The 24,864-nt window shown below is 41.1% G+C and overlaps 1 protein-coding gene across 29 annotated transcripts in view; it reads left to right on the forward strand.

The window, feature by feature from the left end:
• Positions 1-24,864, forward strand: part of TCF4 (transcription factor 4) — a 151,292-nt gene that overhangs the window by 33,903 nt on the left and 92,525 nt on the right. For all 29 annotated transcript variants that reach the window (XM_086869147.1, XM_086869135.1, XM_086869141.1 and 26 more), the window contains 2 exons: positions 5,047-5,108; positions 11,849-11,918. In XM_086869147.1, coding sequence (XP_086725273.1) covers positions 5,047-5,108; positions 11,849-11,918 — 132 coding nt within the window. The remainder of the gene's footprint in view (positions 1-5,046; positions 5,109-11,848; positions 11,919-24,864) is intronic.

A 24,864-nucleotide genomic window follows, 5' to 3' on the forward strand; every position in this document is an offset into this window, starting at 1 on the left:
GGGAATTTTGGGGAATTTTTATGGGGAATTTTTGGGAATTTTTCTGGGAATTTTTGGGGAATTTTTTGGGAATTTTTGGGAATTTTGGGGGGGATTTTTTTGGAATTTTGTGGGATTTTGGGGGGAATTTTTGGGAATTTTTCTGGGAATTTTTGGGAATTTATATTGGAATTCTTGGGAATTTTTATGGGAATTTTTGGTAACTTTTGGGGGATTTTTGGGGGATTTTTCTGGGAATTTTTGGGAATTTGGGGGGATTTTGGGGGGGATTTTTGGGGATTTTTTCTGGGATTTTTTGTGGGATTTTTTGGGAATTTTTTGGGGGAATTTTGTGGGATTTGGGGGGGAATTTTTCTGGGAATTTTGGGGAATTTTTCTGGGAATTTTTGGGTATTTTTATGGGAATTTTGGGGAATTTTTATGGGATTTTTTGGGAATTTTTCTGGGAATTCTTGGTAACTTTTGGGGAATTTGGGGGGATTTTTTTGAGGATTTTTCTGGGAATTTTTGGGGGTAATTTTTGGGAATTTTTGGGCATTTTTTGGGAATTTTGGGGGATTTATGGGGGGATTTTGGGGGGATTTTTGGGGAATTTTTCTGGGAATTTTTGGGAATTTTTATGGGAATTTTTGGGAATTTTTATGGGAATTCTTGGTAACTTTTGGGGGATTTGGGGGGAATTTTTGGGAATTTTTTGGGAATTTTGGGGGATTTATGGGGGATTTTTTGGGGAATTTTTTGGGAATTCTGGGAAAATTTTTTGGAAAAAATTTTGGGGATTTTGGGGCAATTTTTTTTAATTTTTTAGGAATTTTGGGGGGGAATTTTCAGGAGTTTTTCTTGGAATTTTTGGGAATTCCTGGCTGGAAATGTGGGAATTCTCTCTGGAAATCTGGGAATTGTGGCCGGAAATGTGGGAATTCTGGGCAGATTTTTGGGAATTCTCTCTGAAAATCCGGGAATTTTGGGAATATTTGCCTGGAAATGCAGGAATTCCGGCTGTTTTCCGGGAATTCTGGCTGGAAATGTGGGAATTCTGGCTGGTTTTCCGGGAATTCTGGCTGGTTTTCTGGGAATTCTCTCTGGAAATCCGGGAATTGTGGCTGGAAATGCAGGAATTGGGTCTGGTTTCTTGGGAATTCTGTTCATTTCTTGGGAATTCTCTTCGGTTTTCTGGGAATTCTGGCTGGAAATGTGGGAATTCTGGCCAGATTTCTGGGAATTCTGTCGGTTTTTTGGGAATTCTGGCTGGAAATCCGGGAATTCTGTGGGTTTTTCGGGAATTCTGTCGGTTTTTCAGGAATTCTGTGGGTTTTTCGGGAATTCTGTGGGTTTTTCGGGAATTGGGTCTGGTTTTTTGGGAATTCTGTTCATTTCTTGGGCATTCTCTCTGGTTTTCTGGGAATTCTGCCTGGAAATGTGGGAATTCTGGCCAGATTTCTGGGAATTCTGTCGGTTTTTCGGGAATTCTGTGGGTTTTTCAGGAATTCTGTCGGTTTTTTTGGGAATTCTGTGGTTTTTTCGGGAATTGCAGCCGGGTTTTCGGGAATTCTGTGGGTTTTTCAGGAATTCTGTGGGTTTTTCGGGAATTCTGTGGGTTTTTCGGGAATTCTGCGGGTTTTTCAGGAATTCTGTGGGTTTTTTGGGAATTGCAGCCGGGTTTTCGGGAATTCTGTGGTTTTTTCGGGAATCCTGTTGGTTTTTCAGGAATTGCAGTCGGTTTTTCGGGAATTCTGCGGGTTTTTTGGGAATTGCAGCGGGTTTTTCGGGAATTCTGCGGGTTTTTTGGGAATTCTGTGGGTTTTTTGGGAATTGCAGCGGGTTTTTCGGGAATTCTGTGGTTTTTCAGGAATTCTGTGGTTTTTTCGGGAATTGCAGCCGGTTTTTCAGGAATTCTGCGGGTTTTTTGGGAATTGCAGCCGTTTTTTCGGGAATTCTGCGGGGTTTTCAGGAATTCTGCGGGTTTTTCAGGAATTCTGTGGGTTTTTCGGGAATTGCAGCCGGTTTTTCGGGAATTCTGCGGGGTTTTCGGGAATTCTGTGGGTTTTTTGGGAATTGCATTCGGTTTTTCGGGAATTCTGCGGGGTTTTTCAGGAATTCTGCGGGTTTTTTGGGAATTGCAGCCGGTTTTTCGGGAATTCTGCGGGTTTTTTGGGAATTGCAGCCGGTTTTTCGGGAATTCTGCGGGGTTTTTCAGGAATTCTGCGGGTTTTTTGGGAATTGCAGCCGGTTTTTCGGGAATTCTGCGGGTTTTTTGGGAATTGCAGCCGGTTTTTCGGGAATTCTGCGGGTTTTTTGGGAATTGCATTGGGTTTTTCGGGAATTCTGCGGGGTTTTTGCGGGATTTGGGCGCAGCTGTTCCCGATGAATTCCCGAGGATGAGGAAGGAGCCGCAGCTGCTCCGGATTTGGGATCCGGGGGCGTTTCCTTCCGGCCTTTTCCCGGGAACGCTCCGAGGTTTCCACATGTGGCCGGAATTAGGGAGGCGTTTCTGCAGGGGAAAAGGGGGGAATTGATCCCTAAAAACTGCGGGAAAAGGGGGGAATTTATCCCTAAAAACTCTGGGAAAAGGGGGGAATTGATCCCTAAAAACTGCGGGAAAAGGGGGGAGCTCATCCCTAAAAACTGCGGGAAAAGGGGGGAATTTATCCCTAAAAACTGCGGGAAAAGGGGGGAATTGATCCCTAAAAACTGCGGGAAAAGGGGGGAATTGATCCCTAAAAACTGCGGGAAAAGGGGGGAATTTATCCCTAAAAACTGCGGGAAAAGGGGGGAATTTATCCCTAAAAACTGCGGGAAAAGGGGGGAGCTCATCCCTAAAAACTGCGGGAAAAGGGGGGAGCTCATCCCTAAAAACTGCGGGAAAAGGGGGGAATTTATCCCTGAAAACTGCGGGAAAAGGGGGGAATTTATCCCTAAAAACTGCGGGAAAAGGGGGGAATTTATCCCTAAAAACTGCGGGAAAAGGGGGGAATTGATCCCTGAAAACTGCGGGAAAAGGGGGGAATTTATCCCTAAAAACTGCGGGAAAAGGGGGGAATTGATCCCTAAAAAATGAGGAATTTTTCCCTAAAAAATGAGGAAAATGAGGGAATTTTTCCCTAAAAAAAGTGGATTTTTTTCCCTGAAAAATGTGGATTTTTTTCCATTAAAAATGTGGAATTTTTCCATTAAAAATGCGAAATTTTTCCCTAAAAAAATCAGGAATTTTTCCATTAAAAATGTGGAATTTTTCCCTAAAAAATGAGGAAAAAGAGGGAATTTTTCCCTAAAAAATCAGGAATTTTTCCATTAAAAATGTGGAATTTTTCCCTAAAAAATGAGGAAAAAGAGGGAATTTTTCCCTAAAAAATCAGGAATTTTTCCATTAAAAATGTGGAATTTTTCCCTAAAAAAATCAGGAATTTTTCTCTAAAAAATGAGGTATTTTTCCCTAAAAAAAGAGGGAATTTTTCCATGAAAAAAGCAGAATTTTTCCCATTAAAAATGCGGATTTTCCCCTGTAAAAAGTGGATTTTTTTCCCTGTAAAAAGCAGAATTTTTCCCATTAAAAAAGCAGATTCTTCCCTTTAAAAAAGCGGAATTTTTTCCTATAAAAAATTGGATTTATTTTCCTGTAAAAAGTGGAATTTTCCCATGTAAAAAGTGGAATTTTCCCATTAAAAAAGCAGAATTTTTCCCATAAAAAAGCGGATTTTTCCCTTAAAAAAAGCAGAATTTTTCCCTTAAAAATGCGGAATTTTTCCCTTAAAAAAGCGGATTTATTTTCCTGTAAAAAGTGGAATTTTTCCCTTAAAAAAAGCAGAATTTTCCCTTTAAAAAAGCAGATTTTTTCCCTAAAAAATGCAGAATTTTTCTCTAAAAAATGTGGAATTTTTTCCCTTTAAAAAGCGGATTTTTCCCATTAAAAATGTGGATTTTTCCCCTGTAAAAAGCTGAATTTTCCCATTAAAAAAGCAGAATTTTTCCCTGTAAAAAAGCAGATTTTTTCCCTTTAAAAAAGCAGAATTTTTCCCTTTAAAATAGCGGAATTTATTTTCCTGTAAAAAGTGGAATTTTTTCCTTAAAAAAGCAGAATTTTCCCATGTAGAAAGTGGATTTTTCCCATGTAAAAAGCTGATTTTTCCCATTGAAAAAGTGAATTTTTTCCCTTTAAAAAAGCGAATTTTTCCCTTAAAAATGCGAAATTTTTCCCTTTAAAAAGTGGATTTTTCCCTGTAAAAAGCTGAATTTTCCCATTAAAAAAGTGGATTTTTCCCATGTAAAAAGTGGAATTTTTCCCTTAAAAATATGGATTTTTTTCCATGTAAAAAGCAGAATTTTCCCATGTAGAAAGTGGATTTTTTCCCTTTAAAAAGCGGATTTTTCCCATTAAAAAAGCGGATTTTTTCCCTTTAAAAAGTGGAGTTTTCCCTGTAAAAAGCAGATTTTCCCCATGTAAAAAGTGAATTTTCCCTGTAAAAAGTGGAATTTTTCCCATTAAAAAAGAGGGAATTTTTCCCTTTAAAAAAGCAGAATTTTTCCCTGTAAAAAGCGGATTTTTCCCATTAAAAAAGCGGATTTTTTCCCTTTAAAAAGCGGATTTTTCCCATGTAAAAAGCAGAATTTCTCCCTTAAAAAAGTGGATTTTTCCCCTGTAAAAAGCAGATTTTTCCCTTTAAAAAAGCGAATTTTTCCCATTAAAAAAGCGGATTTTTTCCCTTTAAAAAAGCGGAATTTTTTCCTATAAAAAATTGGATTTATTTTCCTGTAAAAAGTGGAATTTTCCCATTAAAATAGCAGATTTTTCCCTTTAAAAAAGCGGATTTTTCCCATGTAAAAAGCGGATTTTTTCCCTTAAAAAAGCAGAATTTTCCCATTAAAAAAGTGAATTTTTCCCTGTAAAAAGCAGAATTTTCCCTGTAAAAAGCGGATTTCCCCTAATATCCTAATACTAATAATAACAATGATAATAATACTAATTAATAATGCTAATAATAGTACTAATTAATACTAATAACGGTGATACCTGAGGTCTGACTGGGTGTGTGTGTGTGTTGTGGCCAGGTGTGGAGGAGAGGAGCAGCTCCGGCTCCTGGGGCAGCGCGGGACAGCCCAGCCCGGCACGGGTGAGCAACACGCGGGAATTGGGGGGAAACAACGGGATTGGGGGAAAAAATGGGGATTTTGGGGAAAGAAATGGGGATTTTGGGGGAAAAATGGGGATTTTTATGGGAAAAATGGGGATTTTGGTTAAAGAAATGGGGATTTCGGGGAAAAAAATGGGGATTTTGGGGAAAAAATGGGGATTTTGGTTAAAGAAATGGGGATTTTGGTTAAAGAAATGGGAATTTTGGGGAAAAAAATGGGGATTTTGGGGAAAAAAATGGAATTTTTGTAAAAAAAAATTGAATTTTTGAGTAAAAAAATGGGGATTTTGGTTAAAGAAATGGGAATTTTTATGGGAAAAAATGGGAATTTGGGGAGAAAAATGGGGATTCTGGTTAAAGAAATGGGAATTTTGGTTAAAGAAATGGGGATTTCTGGGGAAAAAATGGGAATTTTGGTTAAAGAAATGGGGATTTCTGGGAAAAAAATGGGGATTTTTATTGGAAAAATGGGGATTTTATGGGAAAAATGGGGATTTCTGGGAAAAAAATGGGGATTTTTATGGGAAAAATGGGAATTTTTATGGGAAAAATGGGAATTTTGGTGAAAAAAATGGGGATTTGGGGAAAAAAATGGGGATTTTTATTGAAAAAATGGGAATTTCTGGGAAAAAAATGGGAATTTTTATGGGAAAAATGGGGATTTTTATTGATAAATGGGGATTTCGGGGAAAAAATGATGATTTTGGTTAAAGAAATGGGAATTTCTGGGAAAAAAATGGGAATTTCTGGGAAAAAAATAGGGATTTTTATGGGAAAAATGGGGATTTTGGGGAAAAAATGGGAATTTTTATTGGAAAAATGGGAATTTCTGGGGAAAAAATGGGAATTGTGGTTAAAAAATGGGAATTTTTATGGGAAAAATGGGGATTTCTGGGGAAAAAAATGGGAATTTTTATTGAAAAAATGGGGATTTTTATGGGAAAAATGGGAATTTCTGGGGAAAAAATGGGAATGTTTATTGGAAAAATGGGGATTTTTATGGGAAAAATGGGAATTGTGGTTAAAAAATGGGAATTTTTATGGGAAAAATGGGGATTTCTGGGAAAAAACGGGATTTTATGGGGGAAAACAACGGGATTTGGGGAAAAAACAACAGGATTTGGGGAAAAATGGGAGTTTTGGTTAAAAAATGGGGATTTCTGGGGGAAAAATGGGAATTTTTATGGGAAAATGGGAATTTTTATTGATAAACGAGAATTTCTGGGGAAAAAATGGGAATTTTGGTTAAAGAAATGGGAATTTCTGGGAAAAAAATGGGGATTTTTATTGAAAAAATGGGGATTTTTATTGAAAAAATAGGGATTTTTATGGGAAAAATGGGGATTTCTGGGGAAAAAATGGGAATGTTTATTGGAAAAATGGGGATTTTTATTGATAAATGGGGATTCTTATGGGAAAATGGGGATTTTGGTTAAAGAAATGGGGATTTCTGGGAAAAAAATGGGAATTTCTGGGAAAAAAATGGGGATTTTTATGGGAAAAATGGGGATTTTTATTGAAAAAATGGGAATTTCTGGGGGAAAATGGGAATTTTGGTTAAAAAATGGGAATTTTGGGGAAAAAAAATGGGAATTTTTATTGATAAATGGGGATTTCTGGGAAAAAAATGGGGATTTTGGTTAAAGAAATGGGAGTTTCTGGGAAAAAAATGGGAATTTTTATGGGAAAATGGGAATTTTGGTTTAAAAAATGGGAATTTTGGTTAAAAAAATGGGAATTTCTGGGAAAAAAATGGGAATTTTGGGGAAAAAATGGGAATTTTGGGGAAAAAATGGGAATTTTTATGGGAAAAATGGGAATTTTTATTAATAAATGGGGATTTTTATGGGAAAAATGGGGATTTGGGGAAAAAATGGGGATTTCTGGGAAAAAAATGGGAATTTCTGGGAAAAAAATGGGGATTTTTATGGGAAAAATGGGGATTTTTATTGATAAATGGGGATTTCTGGGAAAAAAATGGGGATTTTGGTTAAAGAAATGGGAATTTCTGGGAAAAAAAATGGGAATTTTTGGGAAAAAAATGGGAATTTTTATGGGAAAAATGGGAATTTGGGGAAAAGAAATGGGGATTGTGGTTAAAAAATGGGAATTTTTATTGAAAAAATGGGAATTTTTATGGGAAAAACGGGGATTTTATTGGGAAAAACGGGATTTGGGGAAAAAAATGGGAATTTTTATTGAAAAAATGGGCATTTCTGGGGAAAAATGGGGATTTTTATTACAAAAATGGGAATTTCCGTGAAAAAATGGGAATTTTTATTGAAAAATGGGAATTTTTATTGAAAAAATGGGAATTTCTGGGGAAAAAATGGGAATTTTTATTGAAAAAATAGGGATTTTTATGGGAAAAATGGGAATTTTGGTTAAAAAATGGGAATTTTTATTGAAAAAACGGGAATTGTTAAAAAAATGGGAATTTTTGTTAAAGAAATGGGAATTTTCATTAAAAAATGGGAATTTTTATGGGAAAAATGGGAATTGTGGGGAAAAAAATGGAAATTTTTATTGGAAAAACGGGAATTTTGGGAAAAAAACTGGGAATTTCTGTGAAAAAATGGGAATTTTGCGAAAAAAAAGGGAATTTTTATTAAAAAAATGGGAATTTTTATTGAAAAAGTGGGAATTTCTGTGAAAAAATTGGGAATTTTGGGTTAAAAAAATGGAATTTTTGTTAAAAAAATGGGAATTTTTATTGAAAAAATGGAAATTTTGGTTAAAAAAATGGAATTTTTTGTCAAAAAAAATTGAATTTTCATTAAAAAAATGGGAATTTTTGTCAAAGAAATGGGAATCGTGGTTAAAAAATGGAATTTTTGTGAAAAAAATGGAATTCTTGTTAAAAAAAATTGAATTTTTGTTTAAAAAAATGGGAATTGTTAAAAAGAAATTGGAATTTTCTGTGGGAAAACCAAAAAAAACCCTGGGAATTGTTGTTAAAAAACTCTTGGTAAATTAAATTAAAATTAAATTAAATTGAAATGTCATTAAAATTAAATTTGAATTAATTTGGCATTAAATTAAAATTAAATTGAAATTAAATTTCATTAAAATTAAATTTGAATTAATTTGGAATAAAATTAAAGTTAAATTGAAATTAAATTTCATTAAAATTAAATTTGAATTAATTTGGAATTGAATTAAAATTAAATTGGAATTAAATTGGAATTGAACTTAATTAAACTGAAATTAAATTGAAATTAAATTGCAATTTAATCAAAATTAAATGTAAATTGAAATTAAATTGAAATTAAATTCAAATTAAATTCAAATTAAATTGATATTAAATTAAATTAAAATTAAATTGAAAATAAATTGAAATTCAATTAAAATTCAATTAAAATTTAATCAAAATTAAATGTAAATTGAAGTTAAATTCAAATTAAATTCAAATTAAATTGAAATTAAATTAAATCAAAATTAAATTGAAAAAAATTGAAATTAAATTGAAATTAAATTGAAATCTAATCAAAATTATATGTAAATTGAAATTAAATTGAAATTAAATTCAAATTAAATACAAATTAAATTGAAATTAAAGTAAATTAAAATTAAATTGAAAATAAATTGAAATTAAATTGAAATCTAATCAAAATTAAATGTAAATTGAAATTAAATTGATATCAAACTCAAAATAAATCGAAATTGAAATTAAATTGAAAATAAATTTAAATTTAAATTAAATTAAAATTAAATTAAATTAATAAATTGTTTTTAATTGTCCAAATCCAGGGGAAAAATCCCTGGAATATTCAAATTAATTCAGGAATTCCGGATTTTTTTGGGATAAAGACATAAAATTGTGATTTATTCCCAATTTAATATAAAAAAATGAGAAATAATTCAAATTAATTGGGAAATTCTGGGTTTTTTGGGGGATCTTGACATTCCAGGGGTATAAAATGATATTTAATTCCCAATTTTATATAAAAAATGGAAAATAATTCAAATTAATTGGGAAATTCCAGATTTTTTTTTGGGATAAAGATGCAAAATTGTGATTTATTTCCAATTTTAATATAAAAAAATGGGAAATAATTCAAATTGAGCCAGGAATTCCGGGTTTTTTTGCGGACAATAATATTCCAGGGGTATAAAATAATATTTAATTCCCAATTTTAATATAAAAAATTGGAAAATAATTCAAATTAATTGGGAAATTCTGGGTTTTTTGGGGGTAAAGATGTAAAATTGTGATTTATTCCCAATTTTATATAAAAAAATGGGCAATAATTCAAATTAATTGGGGAATTTTGGGGATTTCGACATTCCAAGGGTATAAAATAATGTTTAATTCCCATTTTTTATATAAAATAATGTGAAATAATTCCAATTAATTGGGGAATTTTGGGATATCGACATTCCAAGGGTATAAAATGATGTTTAATTCCCAATTTTATATAAAAATTTGGAAAATAATTCCAATGAATTGGGGAATTCCAGATTTTTTGGGGGGATATTGACATTCCAAAGGTGGAAAATTGTGATTTATTCCCAATTTTAATATAAAATAATGGAAAATAATTAAAATTAATTCAGAAATTCCAGATTTTTTTGGGATCTCGAAATTCCAAGGGTATAAAATGATATTTAATTCCCACTTTTAATATAAAAAATTGGAAAATAATTCAAATTAAGCTGGAAATTCCGGGTTTTTTTGGGATATCAACGTCCCAAAGGTATAAAATGATATTTAATTCCCAATTTTAATATAAAAAATTGGAAAATAATTCAAATTAAGCTGGAAATTCCGGGTTTTTTGGGGGATCTCAACATTCCAAGGGTATAAAATAATGTTTAATTCCCAATTTTTATATAAAATAATGGGAAATAATTCAAATTAATTGGGGTTTTTTTGGGATCTCGACATTCCAGGGGTATAAAATGATATTTAATTCCCAATTTAATATAAAAAATTGGAAAATAATTCCAATGAATTGTGGAATTTTGGGATCTTGACATTCCAAGGGTATAAAATGATGTTTAATTCCCAATTTAATATAAAAAATTGGATAATAATTCAAATTAATTGGGGAATTTTGGGGATCTCGACATTCCAAGGGTATAAAATGATATTTAATTCCCAATTTTAATATAAAATAATGGGCAATAATTCAAATTAATTGGGAAATTCCGGGTTTTTTTGGGATCTCGAAATTCCAAGGGTATAAAATAATGTTTAATTCCCAATATTTATATAAAAATTTGGAAAATAATTCCAATTGGGGAATTTTTGGGATCTCGACATTCCAGGGGTATAAAATCATGTTTAATTCCCATTTTTATATAAAATAATGGAAAATAATTCAAATTAATTCGGAAATTCTGGGTTTTTTTAGGGATAACGACATTCCAAAGGTGGAAAATTGGGATTTATTTCCAATTTTAATATAAAATAATGGGAAATAATTCAAATTAATTCGGAAATTCCGAATTTTTTTGGGATATCAACATTCCAAAGGTATAAAATAATGCTTAATTCCCAATTCTAATATAAAATAACGATAAATAATTCAAATTAATTGGGAAATTCTGAATTTTTTTGGGGATTTCGACATTCCAAGGGTATAAAATGATATTTAATTCCCAATTTTTATATAAAATAATGGGAAATAATTCCAATGAATTGTGGAATTTTGGGATCTTGACATTCCAGGGGTATAAAATGATATTTAATTCCCAATTTAATATAAAAAATTGGATAATAATTCCAATTAATTGGGGAATTTTGGGGGATCTCGACATTCCAAGGGTATAAAATGATATTTAATTCCCAATTTTAATATAAAAAATTGGAAAATAATTCAAATTAAGCTGGAAATTCCGGGTTTTTTTGCGGACAATGACATTCCAGGGGTATAAAATAATGCTTAATTCCCAATTTTAATATAAAAAATTGGAAAATAATTCAAATTAAGCTGGAAATTCCGGATTTTTTGGGGGATAAGGACATCCCAAAGGTATAAAATGATATTTAATTTCCATTTTTTATATAAAATAATGGGAAATAATTCCAATTAATTGGGGAATTTCGGATTTTTTTGGGATAAAGACGTAAAATTATGATTTATTCCCAATTTTTATATAAAAAAATGGGCAATAATTCAAATTAAGCTGGAAATTCCGGGTTTTTTTGCGGACAATGACATTCCAGGGGTATAAAATAATGCTCAATTCCCAATTTTAATATAAAAAATTGGAAAATAATTCAAATTAAGCTGGAAATTCCGGATTTTTTGGGGGATAAGGACATTCCAGGGGTATAAAATGATGTTTAATTCCCAATATTTATATAAAAAAATGGGAAATAATTAAAATTAATTCAGAAATTCCAGATTTTTTTGGGATCTCGAAATTCCAAGGGTATAAAATGATATTTAATTCCCAATTTTAATATAAAAATTTGGAAAATAATTAAAATTAATTGGGGAATTCCAGATTTTTTGGGGGGATATTGACATTCCAAAGGTGGAAAATTGTGATTTATTCCCAATTTTAATATAAAATAATGGGAAATAATTCAAATTGAGCCAGGAATTCCGGGGTTTTTTGGGGATAACGACATTCCAAGGGTGGAAAATTGTGATTAATTCCCAATATTTATATAAAATAATGGAAAATAATTAAAATTAATTATGGAATTTTGGGATCTGGCCATGGGGGCCGTAGCGACCGTTGTTCTCCCGCGCTTTTCCCGGCAGAATTTCCCCGATGGGAGCCACTACGAGCACGAGAACCTCTCCCCTCCCTTCGGAAATTCCAGGATCCAAAGTAAGAACCGGGAATTTGATCCCGGAAAAAGGAAAATCCGGGAATTCTGGGGCGGGGGAGGAGTTGGGATTTTTAATTTTGGGGTTTTTTTTGGGTTTGTTTGGGTTTTTTTGGGATTTTTTTGGTGTTTTTTGGGGTTTGTTTGGGTTTTTTTGGGATTTTTTGGTGTTTTTTGTGGGGAAATGTCAATGGAATTGTTGGAATGTGAGAGCGGGAAAAGGTTTGGGGAGAATTCCGGAGGAATTGGGACGAATTCCCAGGGAATGAATTAAAAAAAAATCGGGAATTAATTCCAAAAAAATCGGAAATGAATTCCCAAGGAATGAATTCCCAAAGAAATTGGGAATAAATTCCCAAAAAAATCAGAATGAATTCCCAAGGAATGAATTAAAAAAAATTGGGAATAAATTATCAAGAAATTGGAAATGAATTCCCAAGGAATGAATTAAAAAAAATATTAGAAATTAATTCCCCCAAAAATTGGAAATGAATTCCCAAGGAAAGAATTCCCAAAAAAATTGGGAATTAATTCCCAAGGAATGAATTAAAAAAAATACTGGGAATAAATTCCCAAGAAATTGGAAATGAATTCCCAAGGAATAAATTCCCAGAAAAATTTGAAATTAATTCCCAAAAAATCGGAATAAATTCCCATGGAAAGAATTCCAAAGGAATCACAGTGACAGTGACACAGTGACACAGTGACAGTGACACAGTGACACAGTGACACAGTGACAGTGACACAGTGACAGTGACAGTGACAGTGACACAGTGACACAGTGACAGTGACACAGTGACAGTGACACAGTGACAGTGACACAGTGACACAGTGACAGTGACAGTGACACAGTGACAGTGACACAGTGACACAGTGACACAGTGACACAGTGACACAGTGACAGTGACACAGTGACAGTGACACAGTGACAGTGACACAGTGACACAGTGACAGTGACACAGTGACAGTGACACAGTGACACAGTGACACAGTGACACAGTGACAGTGACACAGTGACACAGTGACACAGTGACAGTGACACAGTGACAGTGACACAGTGACACAGTGACACAATGACAGTGATACAGTGACAGTGACACAGTGACACAGTGACAGTGACACAGTGACACAGTGACAGTGACACAGTGACAGTGACACAGTGACACAATGACAGTGATACAGTGACAGTGACACAGTGACACAGTGACAGTGACACAGTGACACAGTGACACAGTGACAGTGACACAGTGACAGTAACACAGTGACAGTGACACAGTGACACAGTGACAGTGACACAGTGACACAGTGACAGTGACACAGTGACAGTGACACAGTGACACAGTGACAGTGACACAGTGACACAGTGACACAGTGACACAGTGACAGTGACACAGTGACAGTGACACAGTGACAGTGACACAGTGACAGTGACAGTGACACAGTGACACAGTGACAGTGACAGTGACACAGTGACAGTGACACAGTGACAGTGACACAGTGACAGTGACACAGTGACACAGTGACACAGTGACAGTGACACAGTGACACAGTGACACAGTGACACAGTGACAGTGACACAGTGACACAGTGACAGTGACACAGTGACAGTGACAGTGACACAGTGACAGTGACACAGTGACAGTGACACAGTGACACAGTGACACAGTGACAGTGACACAGTGACAGTGACACAGTGACACAGTGACACAGTGACACAGTGACAGTGACACAGTGACAGTGACACAGTGACACAGTGACAGTGACACAGTGACAGTGACACAGTGACAGTGACACAGTGACACAGTGACAGTGACACAGTGACAGTGACACAGTGACAGTGACACAGTGACACAGTGACAGTGACACAGTGACAGTGACAGTGACACAGTGACACAGTGACAGTGACACAGTGACACAGTGACAGTGACACAGTGACAGTGACACAGTGACAGCGACACAGTGACACAGTGACACAGTGACAGTGACACAGTGACAGTGACACAGTGACACAGTGACACAGTGACAGTGACACAGTGACAGTGACACAGTGACACAGTGACAGTGACACAGTGACAGTGACACAGTGACACAGTGACACAGTGACACAGTGACAGTGACACAGTGACACAGTGACACAGTGACAGTGACACAGTGACAGTGACAGTGACACAGTGACACAGTGACAGTGACAGTGACACAGTGACAGTGACACAGTGACACAGTGACACAGTGACAGTGACACAGTGACACAGTGACAGTGACACAGTGACAGTGACACAGTGACAGTAACAGTGACACAGTGACACAGTGACAGTGACACAGTGACAGTGACACAGTGACACAGTGACAATGGCAGTGACAATGGCAGTGACACAGTGACAGTGACACAGTGACACAGTGACAGTGACACAGTGATAGTGACACAGTGACAGTAACAGTGACACAGTGACACAGTGACAGTGACACAGTGACAGTGACACAGTGACACAGTGACAATGGCAGTGACAATGGCAGTGACAATGTGACTTGGAATGGCGTTGGCATTGGGAATTGGGATTGGGAATGCGATTGACAATGACAATGGGATTGGCAGTGGCAATGACAGTGACAATGGCAGTGGGAATGTGGTTTGGAATGGCACTGGGAATGACAATGACAGTGACAATGGGAATGGCAGTGTGACTTGGAATGGCACTGGGAATGGCCATGGGAATGTGATTTGGGACGGCAATGGCAGTGACAATGGGAATGTCGGTGTGATTGGGAATGTGATTGGGAATGTGATTTGGAGTGACAATGGGAATGGCAGTGACAGTGACAATGGCATTGGGGATGGCATTGGGAATGTCCATGGCAGTGACAATGGCAGTGACAATGGCAGTGACAATGGGAATGGCATTGGGAATGGCACTGGGAATGGCATTGGCAGTGACAATGGCAGTGACAATGGCAGTGACAATGGCAATGGCAGTGTGACTTGGAGTGGCACTGGGAATGGCCATGGGAATGTGATTTGGAGTGACAATGGGAATGGCAGTGACAGTGTCAGTGGCATTGGGAATGTGATTGGCAATGACAATGGCAGTGACAATGGCAGTGACAATGGGAATGGCATTGGGAATGGCATTGGGAATGTGATTTGGAGTGACAGTGGCAGTGACAATGTGATTGGGAATGGCATTGGGAATGGCATTGGGAGTGACAGTGGCAGTGACAATGTGATTGGGAATGGCATTGGGAATGGGATTGGGAATGGCATTGGGAATGTGATTTGGAGTGACAATGACAGTGACAATGTGATTGGGAATGGCATTGGGAATGTCAGTGACAATGGTATTGGGAATGTGATTGGGAATGTGATTGGGAATGGCATTGGGAATAGCATTGGGAATTAGGATTGGGAATGACATTGGGAATGTGATTTGGAATGGTGCTGTGAATGTGATTGGGAATGTGATTGGGAATGTGATTGGGAATGTGATTGGGAATGACAATGGTATTGGGAATGTGATTGGGAATGGCAGTGGAAATGTCAGTGGCATTGGGAACTGGGAATGGCATTAGGAATGTGATTGGGAATGGGATTGGGAATGACAATGGTATTGGGAATGTGATTGGGAATGGCAGTGGAAATGTCAGTGGCATTGGGAACTGGGAATGGCATTAGGAATGTGATTGGGAATGGGATTGGGAATGACAATGGTATTGGGAATGTGATTGGGAATGGCAGTGGAAATGTCAGTGGCATTGGGAACTGGGAATGGCATTAGGAATGTGATTGGGAATGGGATTGGGAATGACAATGGTATTGGGAATGTGATTGGGAATGGCAGTGGAAATGTCAGTGGCATTGGGAACTGGGAATGGCATTAGGAATGTGATTGGGAATGGGATTGGGAACTGCAATGACAGTGACAATGGGAATGTCAGTGTGATTTGGAATGTGATTGGGAATGGCCATGGGATTGTGATTTGAAATGGCAATGGCCGTAGGATTGGGAATGGGATCTGGAATGGCCATGGGAATAGCAGTGACAGTGGCAATGGCATTGGGAATTAGGGTTTGGAATGACATTGGGAATAGCAGTGACAGTGGCAATGGCATTGGGAATTAGGGTTTGGAATGGCCATGGGAATAGCAGTGACAGTGGCAATGGCATTGGGAATTAGGATTTGGAATGACAATGGGAATGGCAGTGACGGTGGCAATGACCATGGGAATTAGGATTGGGAATGGCCATGGGAATAGCAGTGACAGAGGCAATGACCATGGGAATTAGGATTGGGAATGACAATGGGAATAGCAGTGGCAATGGCAATGACCATGGGAATTAGGGTTGGGAATGACATTGGGAATGGGATCTGGAATGACAGTGGGAATGTCCATGGCAGTGACAATGTGATTGGGAATGACAATGGGAATAGCAGTGACAGTGGCAATGACCATGGGAATTAGGATTGGGAATGGCCCTGGGAATGGGATCTGGAATGACAGTGGCCGTAGGATTGGGAATGGCATTGGCATTGAGAATTGGGATTGGGAATGTCAGTGACAATGGCATTGGAAATGGAAATGCAATTGGGAATGGCATTGGGAATGGCATTGGGAATGGCATTGGGAATGGCATTGCCATTGGGAATTTGGATTGGGAATTTGGATTGGGAATTGGGATTGGGAATTGGGGTTGGGAATTGGGATTGGGAATTGGGATTGGGAATTGGGATTGGGAATTGGGATTGGGAATTTGGATTGGGAATTGGGATTGGGAATTGGGGTTGGGAATTGGGATTGGGAATTGGGATTGGGAATTGGGATTGGGAATGTCAGAGCCATTGGGAATTGGGATTGGGAATTGGGATTGGGAATTCAGTGCCATTGGGAATTGGGATTGGGAATTGGGATTGGGAATTGGGATTGGGAATTGGGATTGGGAATGTGATTGGGAATTGGGATTGGGAATGTCAGAGCCATTGGGAATTTGGATTGGGAATGTGATTGGGAATTGGGATTGGGAATTGGGATTGGGAACAGCCATGGGAACCCGTGCCCAGCCCCAGCCGGATCCCGCCTTTCCGGGATTCTGTGGCTCGGGAATTCGGGAATTTGGGAATTCGGGATGATCTAAACTCCTCTGAGGGATCCGGCTCCGCTTGTTCCAAACCAATCTGGGATTTATCCCACGGGATCCAGCCGGGAAAAACCGGGAATGTTTCACTTTGTGCTTCCCAACACCCCAAATTCCACCCAGATTTTTAATGGGATTTTCCCCATCCTCAGACCTTTGATTCCAGGATTTTCCCCAAAACTTTTCCCAGAAAATCCAAACTTTCCCCAAATTAAATCCAAATTAAATCCAAACTTTTCCCAAATTAAATCCAAATTTTCCGGGAATGGGGAGGACTTGGCTTCTCCTGGATCATTCCCAGGGTTCAAATCCCGGGAATTTTCCGGGAATTTTCTCCCATCCCTGGAGAATTCCCAGAAAATTCCCAGAATTCCCAGAAAATTCCCGGGATTTGAACCCTGGGAATGATCCAGGAGCAGCCAAATCCTCCCCATTCCCAGAAATTCCCGGAATTCCCAGAAAATTCCCAGGATTTGAACCCTGGGAATGATCCAGGAGCATCCAAGTTCTCCCCATTCCCAGAAATTCCCGGAATTCTCAGAAAATTCCCAGGATTTGAACCCTGGGAATGATCCAGGAGCATCCAGGTCCTCCCCATCCCCAGAAATTCCCAGAATTCCCAGAAAATTCCCGGGATTTGAACCCTGGGAATGATCCAGGAGCATCCAGGTCCTCCCCATTCCCAGAAATTCCCAGAATTCCCAGAAAATTCCCAGGATTTGAACCCTGGGAATGATCCAGGAGCATCCAGGTCCTCCCCATTCCCAGAAAATTCCCAGAATTCCCAGAAAATTCCTGGGATTTGAACCCTGGGAATGATCCAGGAGCATCCAGGTCCTCCCCATTCCCAGAATTCCCAGAAAATTCCCGGGATTTGAACCCTGGGAATGATCCAGGAGCATCCAGGTCCTCCCCATTCCCAGAAAATTCCCAGAATTCCCAGAAAATTCCCGGGATTTGAAGCTGGGAATGATCCAGGAGCATCCAGGTCCTCCCCATTCCCAGAATTCCCAGAAAATTTCAATCCAGGATCAGAAATTCCCATTAAAAAAACCCCGGATTTTTTTTTTCCGCTTTTTCTTCGGAACCAAAATCGGGAATTAAAAATAAAAAAATAAAAAAAACCAAAAAAATTTGGGAATTTTTCCTTGGAAAACGAATCCCGGATAACGACAAAAAAAACAATTCCCAGCTTTTCCCGGGAAAAATCAGAGCCTGGAATTTTCATCCCCTTGTTGTTTTTTTTTCCGCTTTCCTCGGATCCTGCCAGAAATTCCGAGGGGTTTTTTTTTTTATCCCTTTTTTATTATTCATGGAGCAGCTGCTCCGGCTCCAGCGGCTTCCAAGGGAACGGCAAATTCCCGAGGAATAAAAAAAACCGGGAATTCTTTGCTGCGGCTCCGGGATCGGCCGTGGGAATTCGGGGATCCCTTCCCGGCCTTTCAAGGCAGGAATTTGGGGGTTTATTCCGGGGTTTGGCCGGGGAATTTTGGGATCTGGGTCGGGGTTTGGCCGGGGAATTTTGGGATTCGTTCCTGATCCTTCAAGGCTGGAATTTTGGGATTCGTTCCTGATCCTCAGGGCTGGAATTTTGGGATCTGGGTCGGGGTTTGGCCGGGGAATTTTGGGATTCGTTCCTGATCCTTCAAGGCTGGAATTTGGGGATCCAGTCCGGGATTTGTCCAGGGAATTTGGGGATTCGGTTCGGGGTTTGTCCATGGAATTTTGGGATTCATTCCTGGTCCCTCAGGGCTGGAATTGGGGGATTCGTTCCTGATTCTCAGGGCTGGAATTTTGGGATCTGGGTCGGGGTTTGTCCGGGGAATTTTGGGATCCATTCCCAATCCTCAGGGTTGGAATTTTGGGATTCATTCCCGATCCCTCAGGGCTGGAATTGGGGGATTCGTTCCTGATCCTCAGGGCTGGAATTTTGGGATTCGGTTCGGGGTTTGTCCGGGGAATTTTGGGATTCATTCCTGATTCTCAGGGCTGGAATTTGGGGATCTAGTCCGGGGTTTGGCCGGGGAATTTGGGGATCCGGTCCGGGGTTTGTCCGGGGAATTTTGGGATCCGGTCCGGGGTTTGTCCGTGGAATTTTGGGATTCATTCCCGATCCCTCAAGGCTGGAATTTGGGGGTTGATTCCTGATCCCTCAGGGCTGGAATTGGGGATCCAGTTCGGGGTTTATCCATGGATTTGGGGGATCCGGTTTGGGGTTTGTCTGTGGAATTTTGGGATCCATTCCTGATCCTTCCAGGCTGGAATTGGGGGATTCGGTTCGGGATTTGTCCGTGGAATTTTGGGATTCATTCCCGATCCTCAGGGCTGGAATTTTGGGATCTGGGTCGGGGTTTGTCCGTGGAATTTTGGGGATTCGTTCCTGATCCTTCAAGGCTGGAATTTGGGGATCCGGTCCGGGATTTGTCCGGGGAATTTGGGGATTCGGTTCGGGGTTTGTCCGTGGAATTTTGGGATTCATTCCTGATCCTCAGGGCTGGAATTGGGGGATTCGTTCCTGATCCTCAGGGTTGGAATTTTGGGATTCATTCCTGATTCTCAGGGCTGGAATTTGGGGTTCTGGTCCGGGATTTGTCCGGGGAATTTTGGGATCCATTACCGATCCTTGGGGCTGGAATTTGGGGATCCAGTCCAGGGTTTATCCATGGATTTGGGGGATCCGGTTTGGGGTTTGTCCAGGGAATTTTGGGATCCATTCCCGATCCTCAGGGTTGGAATTTGGGGATTCATTCCCGATCCTCCATGGCTGGAATTGGGGGATCCAGTCCGGGGTTTTTCCATGGATTTGGGGGATCCGGTTTGGGGTTTGTCCGGGGAATTTTGGGATCCATTCCCGATCCCTCATGGCTGGAATTGGGGGATCCAGTCCGGGATTTGTCCGTGGAATTTGGGGGATCCATTCCCGATCTCTCGGGGCTGGAATTGGGATCCATTCCCAATCCCGTGTGTCAGGTTCATCCATGGAATTCCAGGATCCATTCCCAATCCCAACACTCGGGAATTCCGGGAATTCCAGGATCCATCCCTGATCCCAGGGCTCGGGAATTCCGGGAATTCCAGGATCCATCCCTGATCCCAGGGCTCGGGAATTCCGGGAATTCCAGGATCCATCCCTGATCCCAGGGCTCGGGAATTCCGGGATCCATCCCTGATCCCAACATTTGGGAATTCCAGGATCCATCCCTGATCCCAGGCTCGGGAATTCCGGGAATTCCAGGATCCATCCCTGATCCCAGGGCTCAGGAATTCCGGGAATTCCAGGATCCATCCCTGATCCCAGGGCTCGGGAATTCCGGGAATTTGCTGCCGGAGCCCTCTGGGAATACCTGGGAATGTGGCTCCCGAGGGAGCCGAGCTCCGGGATCTTCCCGGGTTTTGTCAGGATGCTGGGAATCCCCCGAAGGGATCCAGGAGAGCTGGAGAGGGGCTGGGATGGGATCTGGAGATCCCCAGAGAGAATTCCCGCTCCGGATTCCCTGGAAAAGGAAAATGGGGGAGGAAAAGGGGAAGGGAAAGGGGAAGGGAAAGGGAGGAGATGGAAAAGGAGGGAATGGAAAAGGAGAAGGAAATGAAGGGAAGGGAAAAGGAAAGGAGAAGAAAAGAAGGAAAAGGAGAAAGGAAAGGAAAAGGAAAGGAGAAGGGAAATGAGGAAGAGGAGGAAAGGGAAAAGGAGGGAAAGGAAAAGGAAGAAAACAAGAAGGAGGGAAAGGAGAATAAGGAGAAGGAAAATGAAAGGAGGAAAAGGAGAAGGAGGAAAAGAAAGAAGGAAAGGAAAGGGAAAAGGAAAAGAAAGAGAAGGAGAAGGAAAAGAAGGAAAAGGAGAAGGAAGGAAAGGAGAAGAAGGAAAAGGAGAAGGAAAAGAGGGAAAAGAAAAGGAGAAGGAAAAGGAAAGGAAGGAAAGGGGAAGGAAAAGGAAGGGAAGGAAAAGGGAGGACATGGAAAAGGAGAGGGGGAAGGAAAGGAAAAGAAGGAAGAGGAGAAGGAAAATGAGGAAAGGGAAAAGGAAAGGAAAGGAAAGGAAAGGAAAGGAAAGGAAAGGAAAGGAAAGGAAAGGAAAGGAAAGGAAAGGAAAGGAAAGGAAAGGAAAGGAAAGGAAAGGAAAGGAAAGGAAAGGAAAGGAAAGGAAAGGGAAGGGAAGGAAAGGGAAGGAAAGGAAAGGGAAAGGAGAAAGACAAGGAAAAGAAGGAAAAGGCAGAAAAGGAAAGGAAGGGCGGTCAAGGAACAGAAGGAGAAGGAAAAGGAGAAGAAGGAAAAGGAGAAGGAGAAGGGGGAAAAGGAGGAGGGAGGAAAAGGAGAAGAAGGAAAAGGGGGAAAAGGAGAAGGAAAAGGAGGAAAAGGAGAAGGAAAAGGAGGAAAAGGAGAAGGAAAAGGAGGAAAAGGAGAAGGAGGAAAAGGAGAAGGAAAAGAAGAAGGAAAAGGAGGAAAAGGAGAAGGGGGAAAAGGAGGAGAAGGAAAAGGGGGAAAAGGAGAAGGAAAAGGAGAAGGCAAAGGGGGAAAAGGAGAAGGAAAAGGAGAGGGGGAAAAGGAGGAAAAGGAGAAGGAAAAGAAGGAAAAGGAGAAGAAGGAAAAGGAGGAAAAGGAGAAGGAAAAGGAGAAGGCAAAGGAGAAGGCGAAGGGGGAAAAGGAGAAGGCAAAGGGGGAAAAAGAGAAGGAAAAGGAGAAGGAAAAGAAGGCAAAGGAGAAGGCAAAGGGGGAAAAGGAGAAGGCGCAGGCAGGCAGCGGGCCGGGCGCAGGCGGGATCCATCCCCGCTCCGGCAGCGGGGTCAGCGCCGGCGGCCGCTCCGTGTGTGCCAGACTGTGAAATGGGGCGGTGCCGAGCGGCTGCGCCGCACCTGGGCCCTTCAGCTGTGATTGATCGCCTTTGCTCATGTGGAATGGGCCCATCTGCTCCCGCTCCTCCTGTTTATTCCAGCTTTTCCTTCCCTTTCCCGCTTCTTTCCCCCCTCGCCGTCCTTCCTCCCCGCACAAAGCCGCGCTCGCCGCCGCCAGCCGCTCCGAGCGCGGCACGGAGCCGCCTTGTACCCGAGCCAAGGCTTAATTAAAACCGCTGACATCATGGGGTTATAATTAAGCGTGGCATTAATTAAGCTGGAATAACGATTTTTTTTTTTTTTTTTTATTATTATTTTTATTATTAAAAACCGTTTTTCCGATTCCGAGTAAAAACCCGCAATGATTTCTAATCGAGAAGCGCAAACGCGACGCGGCGGCTTCCCCCAAAAAAAAAAACCCCAAAAGTTCGGGATGATGAGGAATTTTCGGGAATTTTTTTTTTTTTTCCATCTTTTTTTTTGGGTTGTTGTTTGTTGTTGTTTTTGTTGGGTTGGTTTTTTTATCCCTTTTCCCCCAAAACTGCTGATCGGCTCCTGGCATTCTGATGGCTAATTATGCATCGGAGAGCTTCGACAGCTGCATTCATCATCATAAAATGTAATAATTAATGACATTCCAACAAAGAAAAATATGCAAATGAGCGCTCATTAGCATTTTCATATTCAGCTTTGATAATGCTTTTGCTGACAAGGTTGTAATTAATGAAAATTCATGTCGCAGTCAGGAGATTGGATCGGTTTCATTCCGCTCACAATTCCCAAATGCTTGCATTATGGAAAATCGGAGCCTCTGCCAACTTTTTCATGGAAAAAGGGAAAAAAAAAACCCACCCCCACACAGGCAGGAGCGAACCCCCCCAACCCCCGCGCGCACGCACGCTCGTTAAAAGCACCAGATGCAAATGAAGGGGAGGGAATCGTTAACTCCTTCCAGTCCTGGCCCCCCTCCCGAAAAAATTCCGGAAGGGAGGAAAAAACGGCTTCGCTTCGTCGGGAAAAGTTTGGGTTGGCTGGGGTTGAAGGGGGATGGGGGATGGGGGATGGGGGATGGGGGTTCTGGCCTGGATCCAGCCGGGTCCTATCCTGGTCCTGTCCTGGATCCCATCCCTGATCCCATCCTGGATCCTGTCCTGGATCCCATCCCTGATCCCATCCTGGTCCTGTTCTGGATCCCATCCCTGATCCCATCCTGGATCCTGTCCTGGTCCTGTCCTGATCCCATCCTGGTTCTGGTCCCATCTTGGATCCCATCCTGGTCCTATCCTGGATCCCGTCCTGGTTCCTATCCTGGTCCTGTCCTGGTCCCATCCTGGTCCTGGTCCTGGATCCCATCCCTGATCCCGTCCTGGTTCCTATCCTGGTCCTGTCCTGGTCCTGTCCTGGTCCCATCCTGGTCCTGTCCTGGATCCCATCCCTGATCCCATCCTGGATCCTGTCCTGGATCCTGTCCTGGATCCAGTCCTGGCCCCCTCCCGAAAAAATTCCGGAAGGGAGGAAAAAACGGCTTCGCTTCGTCGGGAAAAGTTTGGGTTGGCTGGGGTTGAAGGGGGATGGGGGATGGGGGATGGGGGTTCTGGCCTGGATCCATCCTGGTCCTGTCTTATCCTGGTCCCATCCTGGATCCCGTCCTGGTCCTGTCCTGGTCCCATCCTGGTCCTGATCCCATCCTGGATCCTGTCCTGGATCCCATCCCTGATCCCATCCTGGTCCTATCCTGGATCCCATCCTGGATCCCGTCCTGGATCCCATCCTGGTCCTGTCCTGGTCCTGTCCTGGATCCTGTCTTGGATCCCTTTTTATCCTGGTCCTATCCTGGTCCCATCCCAGTCCCATCCTGGATCCTGTCCCAGATCCCATCCTGGTCCTGGTCCTGTCCTGGATCCCATCCCTGATCCCATCCTGGTCCTATCCTGGATCCCATCCTGGTCCTGTCCTGGTCCTGTCCCGGATCCCATCTTATCCTGGTCCTGTCCCGGATCCCATCCTTGTCTCACCCTGGGCCTATCCTGGATCCCATCCTGGTTCCATCCCAGATCCCATCCTGGATCTGGTCCCATTCTGGATCCTGTCCTGGTCCTGTCCTGGTTCTATCCTGGTTCTATGCTGGATCCCATCCCTGGATCCCATCCCGGATCCCTTCCTGGTCCTATCCTGGATCCCATCCTGGTTCCATCCCTGATCCCCACCTTGGATCCCATCTGGAATCTCATCCTGGATCCCATCCCAGATCCCATCCCTGATCCCATCCTGGTCCTGTCCTGGTTCTATCCTGGATCCCACCCTGGTTCCATCCCTGATCCCCACCTTGGATCCCATCTGGAATCTCATCCTGGATCCCATCCCTGATCCCATCCCTGATCCCATCCTGATCCCATCCCTGATCCCACCCTGGATCCCATCCTGATCCCATCCCTGATCCCATCCCAGATCCCATCCCTGATCCCATCCTGATCCCATCCCTGATCCCACCCTGGATCCCATCCTGATCCCACCCTGGTCCTACCCCAGATCCCATCCTGATCCCATCCCCGATCCCATCCCGATCCCGGATCCCGGATCCTTTCCCGCCATCCCTTTCCCGCCAGCATTTCCAGGAATTCTCCCTTCCCGTTTCCCGGGATCCCTTGGGAACGGCTCCGTGGCCCCGGCAAAATTCCCAAGAAAAAAAAACCCACCCCCTTTTCCCAAAGAATCGGATTCCCGGGATGTGGAAAATTCCGGAAAAACATCGGGAATTCGGGAATATTTTAATTGGCAAAATAAAACCTCGGATTAAAAAAAAAAAAAAAAGGGAATTTGCCACATTCCAAGGGAATTTTTCCAGGAGTTTTTTTCCCGAGGAAATCGACGAGGAAGGAATTTATGGGAAAACTTCATTAAGGGACAGCTCATTTGCATATTCCCACCCCCTTCATTTGCATATTTCCCCTTCATTTGCATATTTTCCCACCTTTTAATCGGTTCGTCTGAAC

The sequence above is a fragment of the Cyanistes caeruleus genome, chromosome Z (genome assembly GCF_971803275.1).
Source record: "Cyanistes caeruleus chromosome Z, bCyaCae1.hap1.1, whole genome shotgun sequence".
Taxonomy (NCBI): Eukaryota; Metazoa; Chordata; class Aves; order Passeriformes; family Paridae; genus Cyanistes; species Cyanistes caeruleus.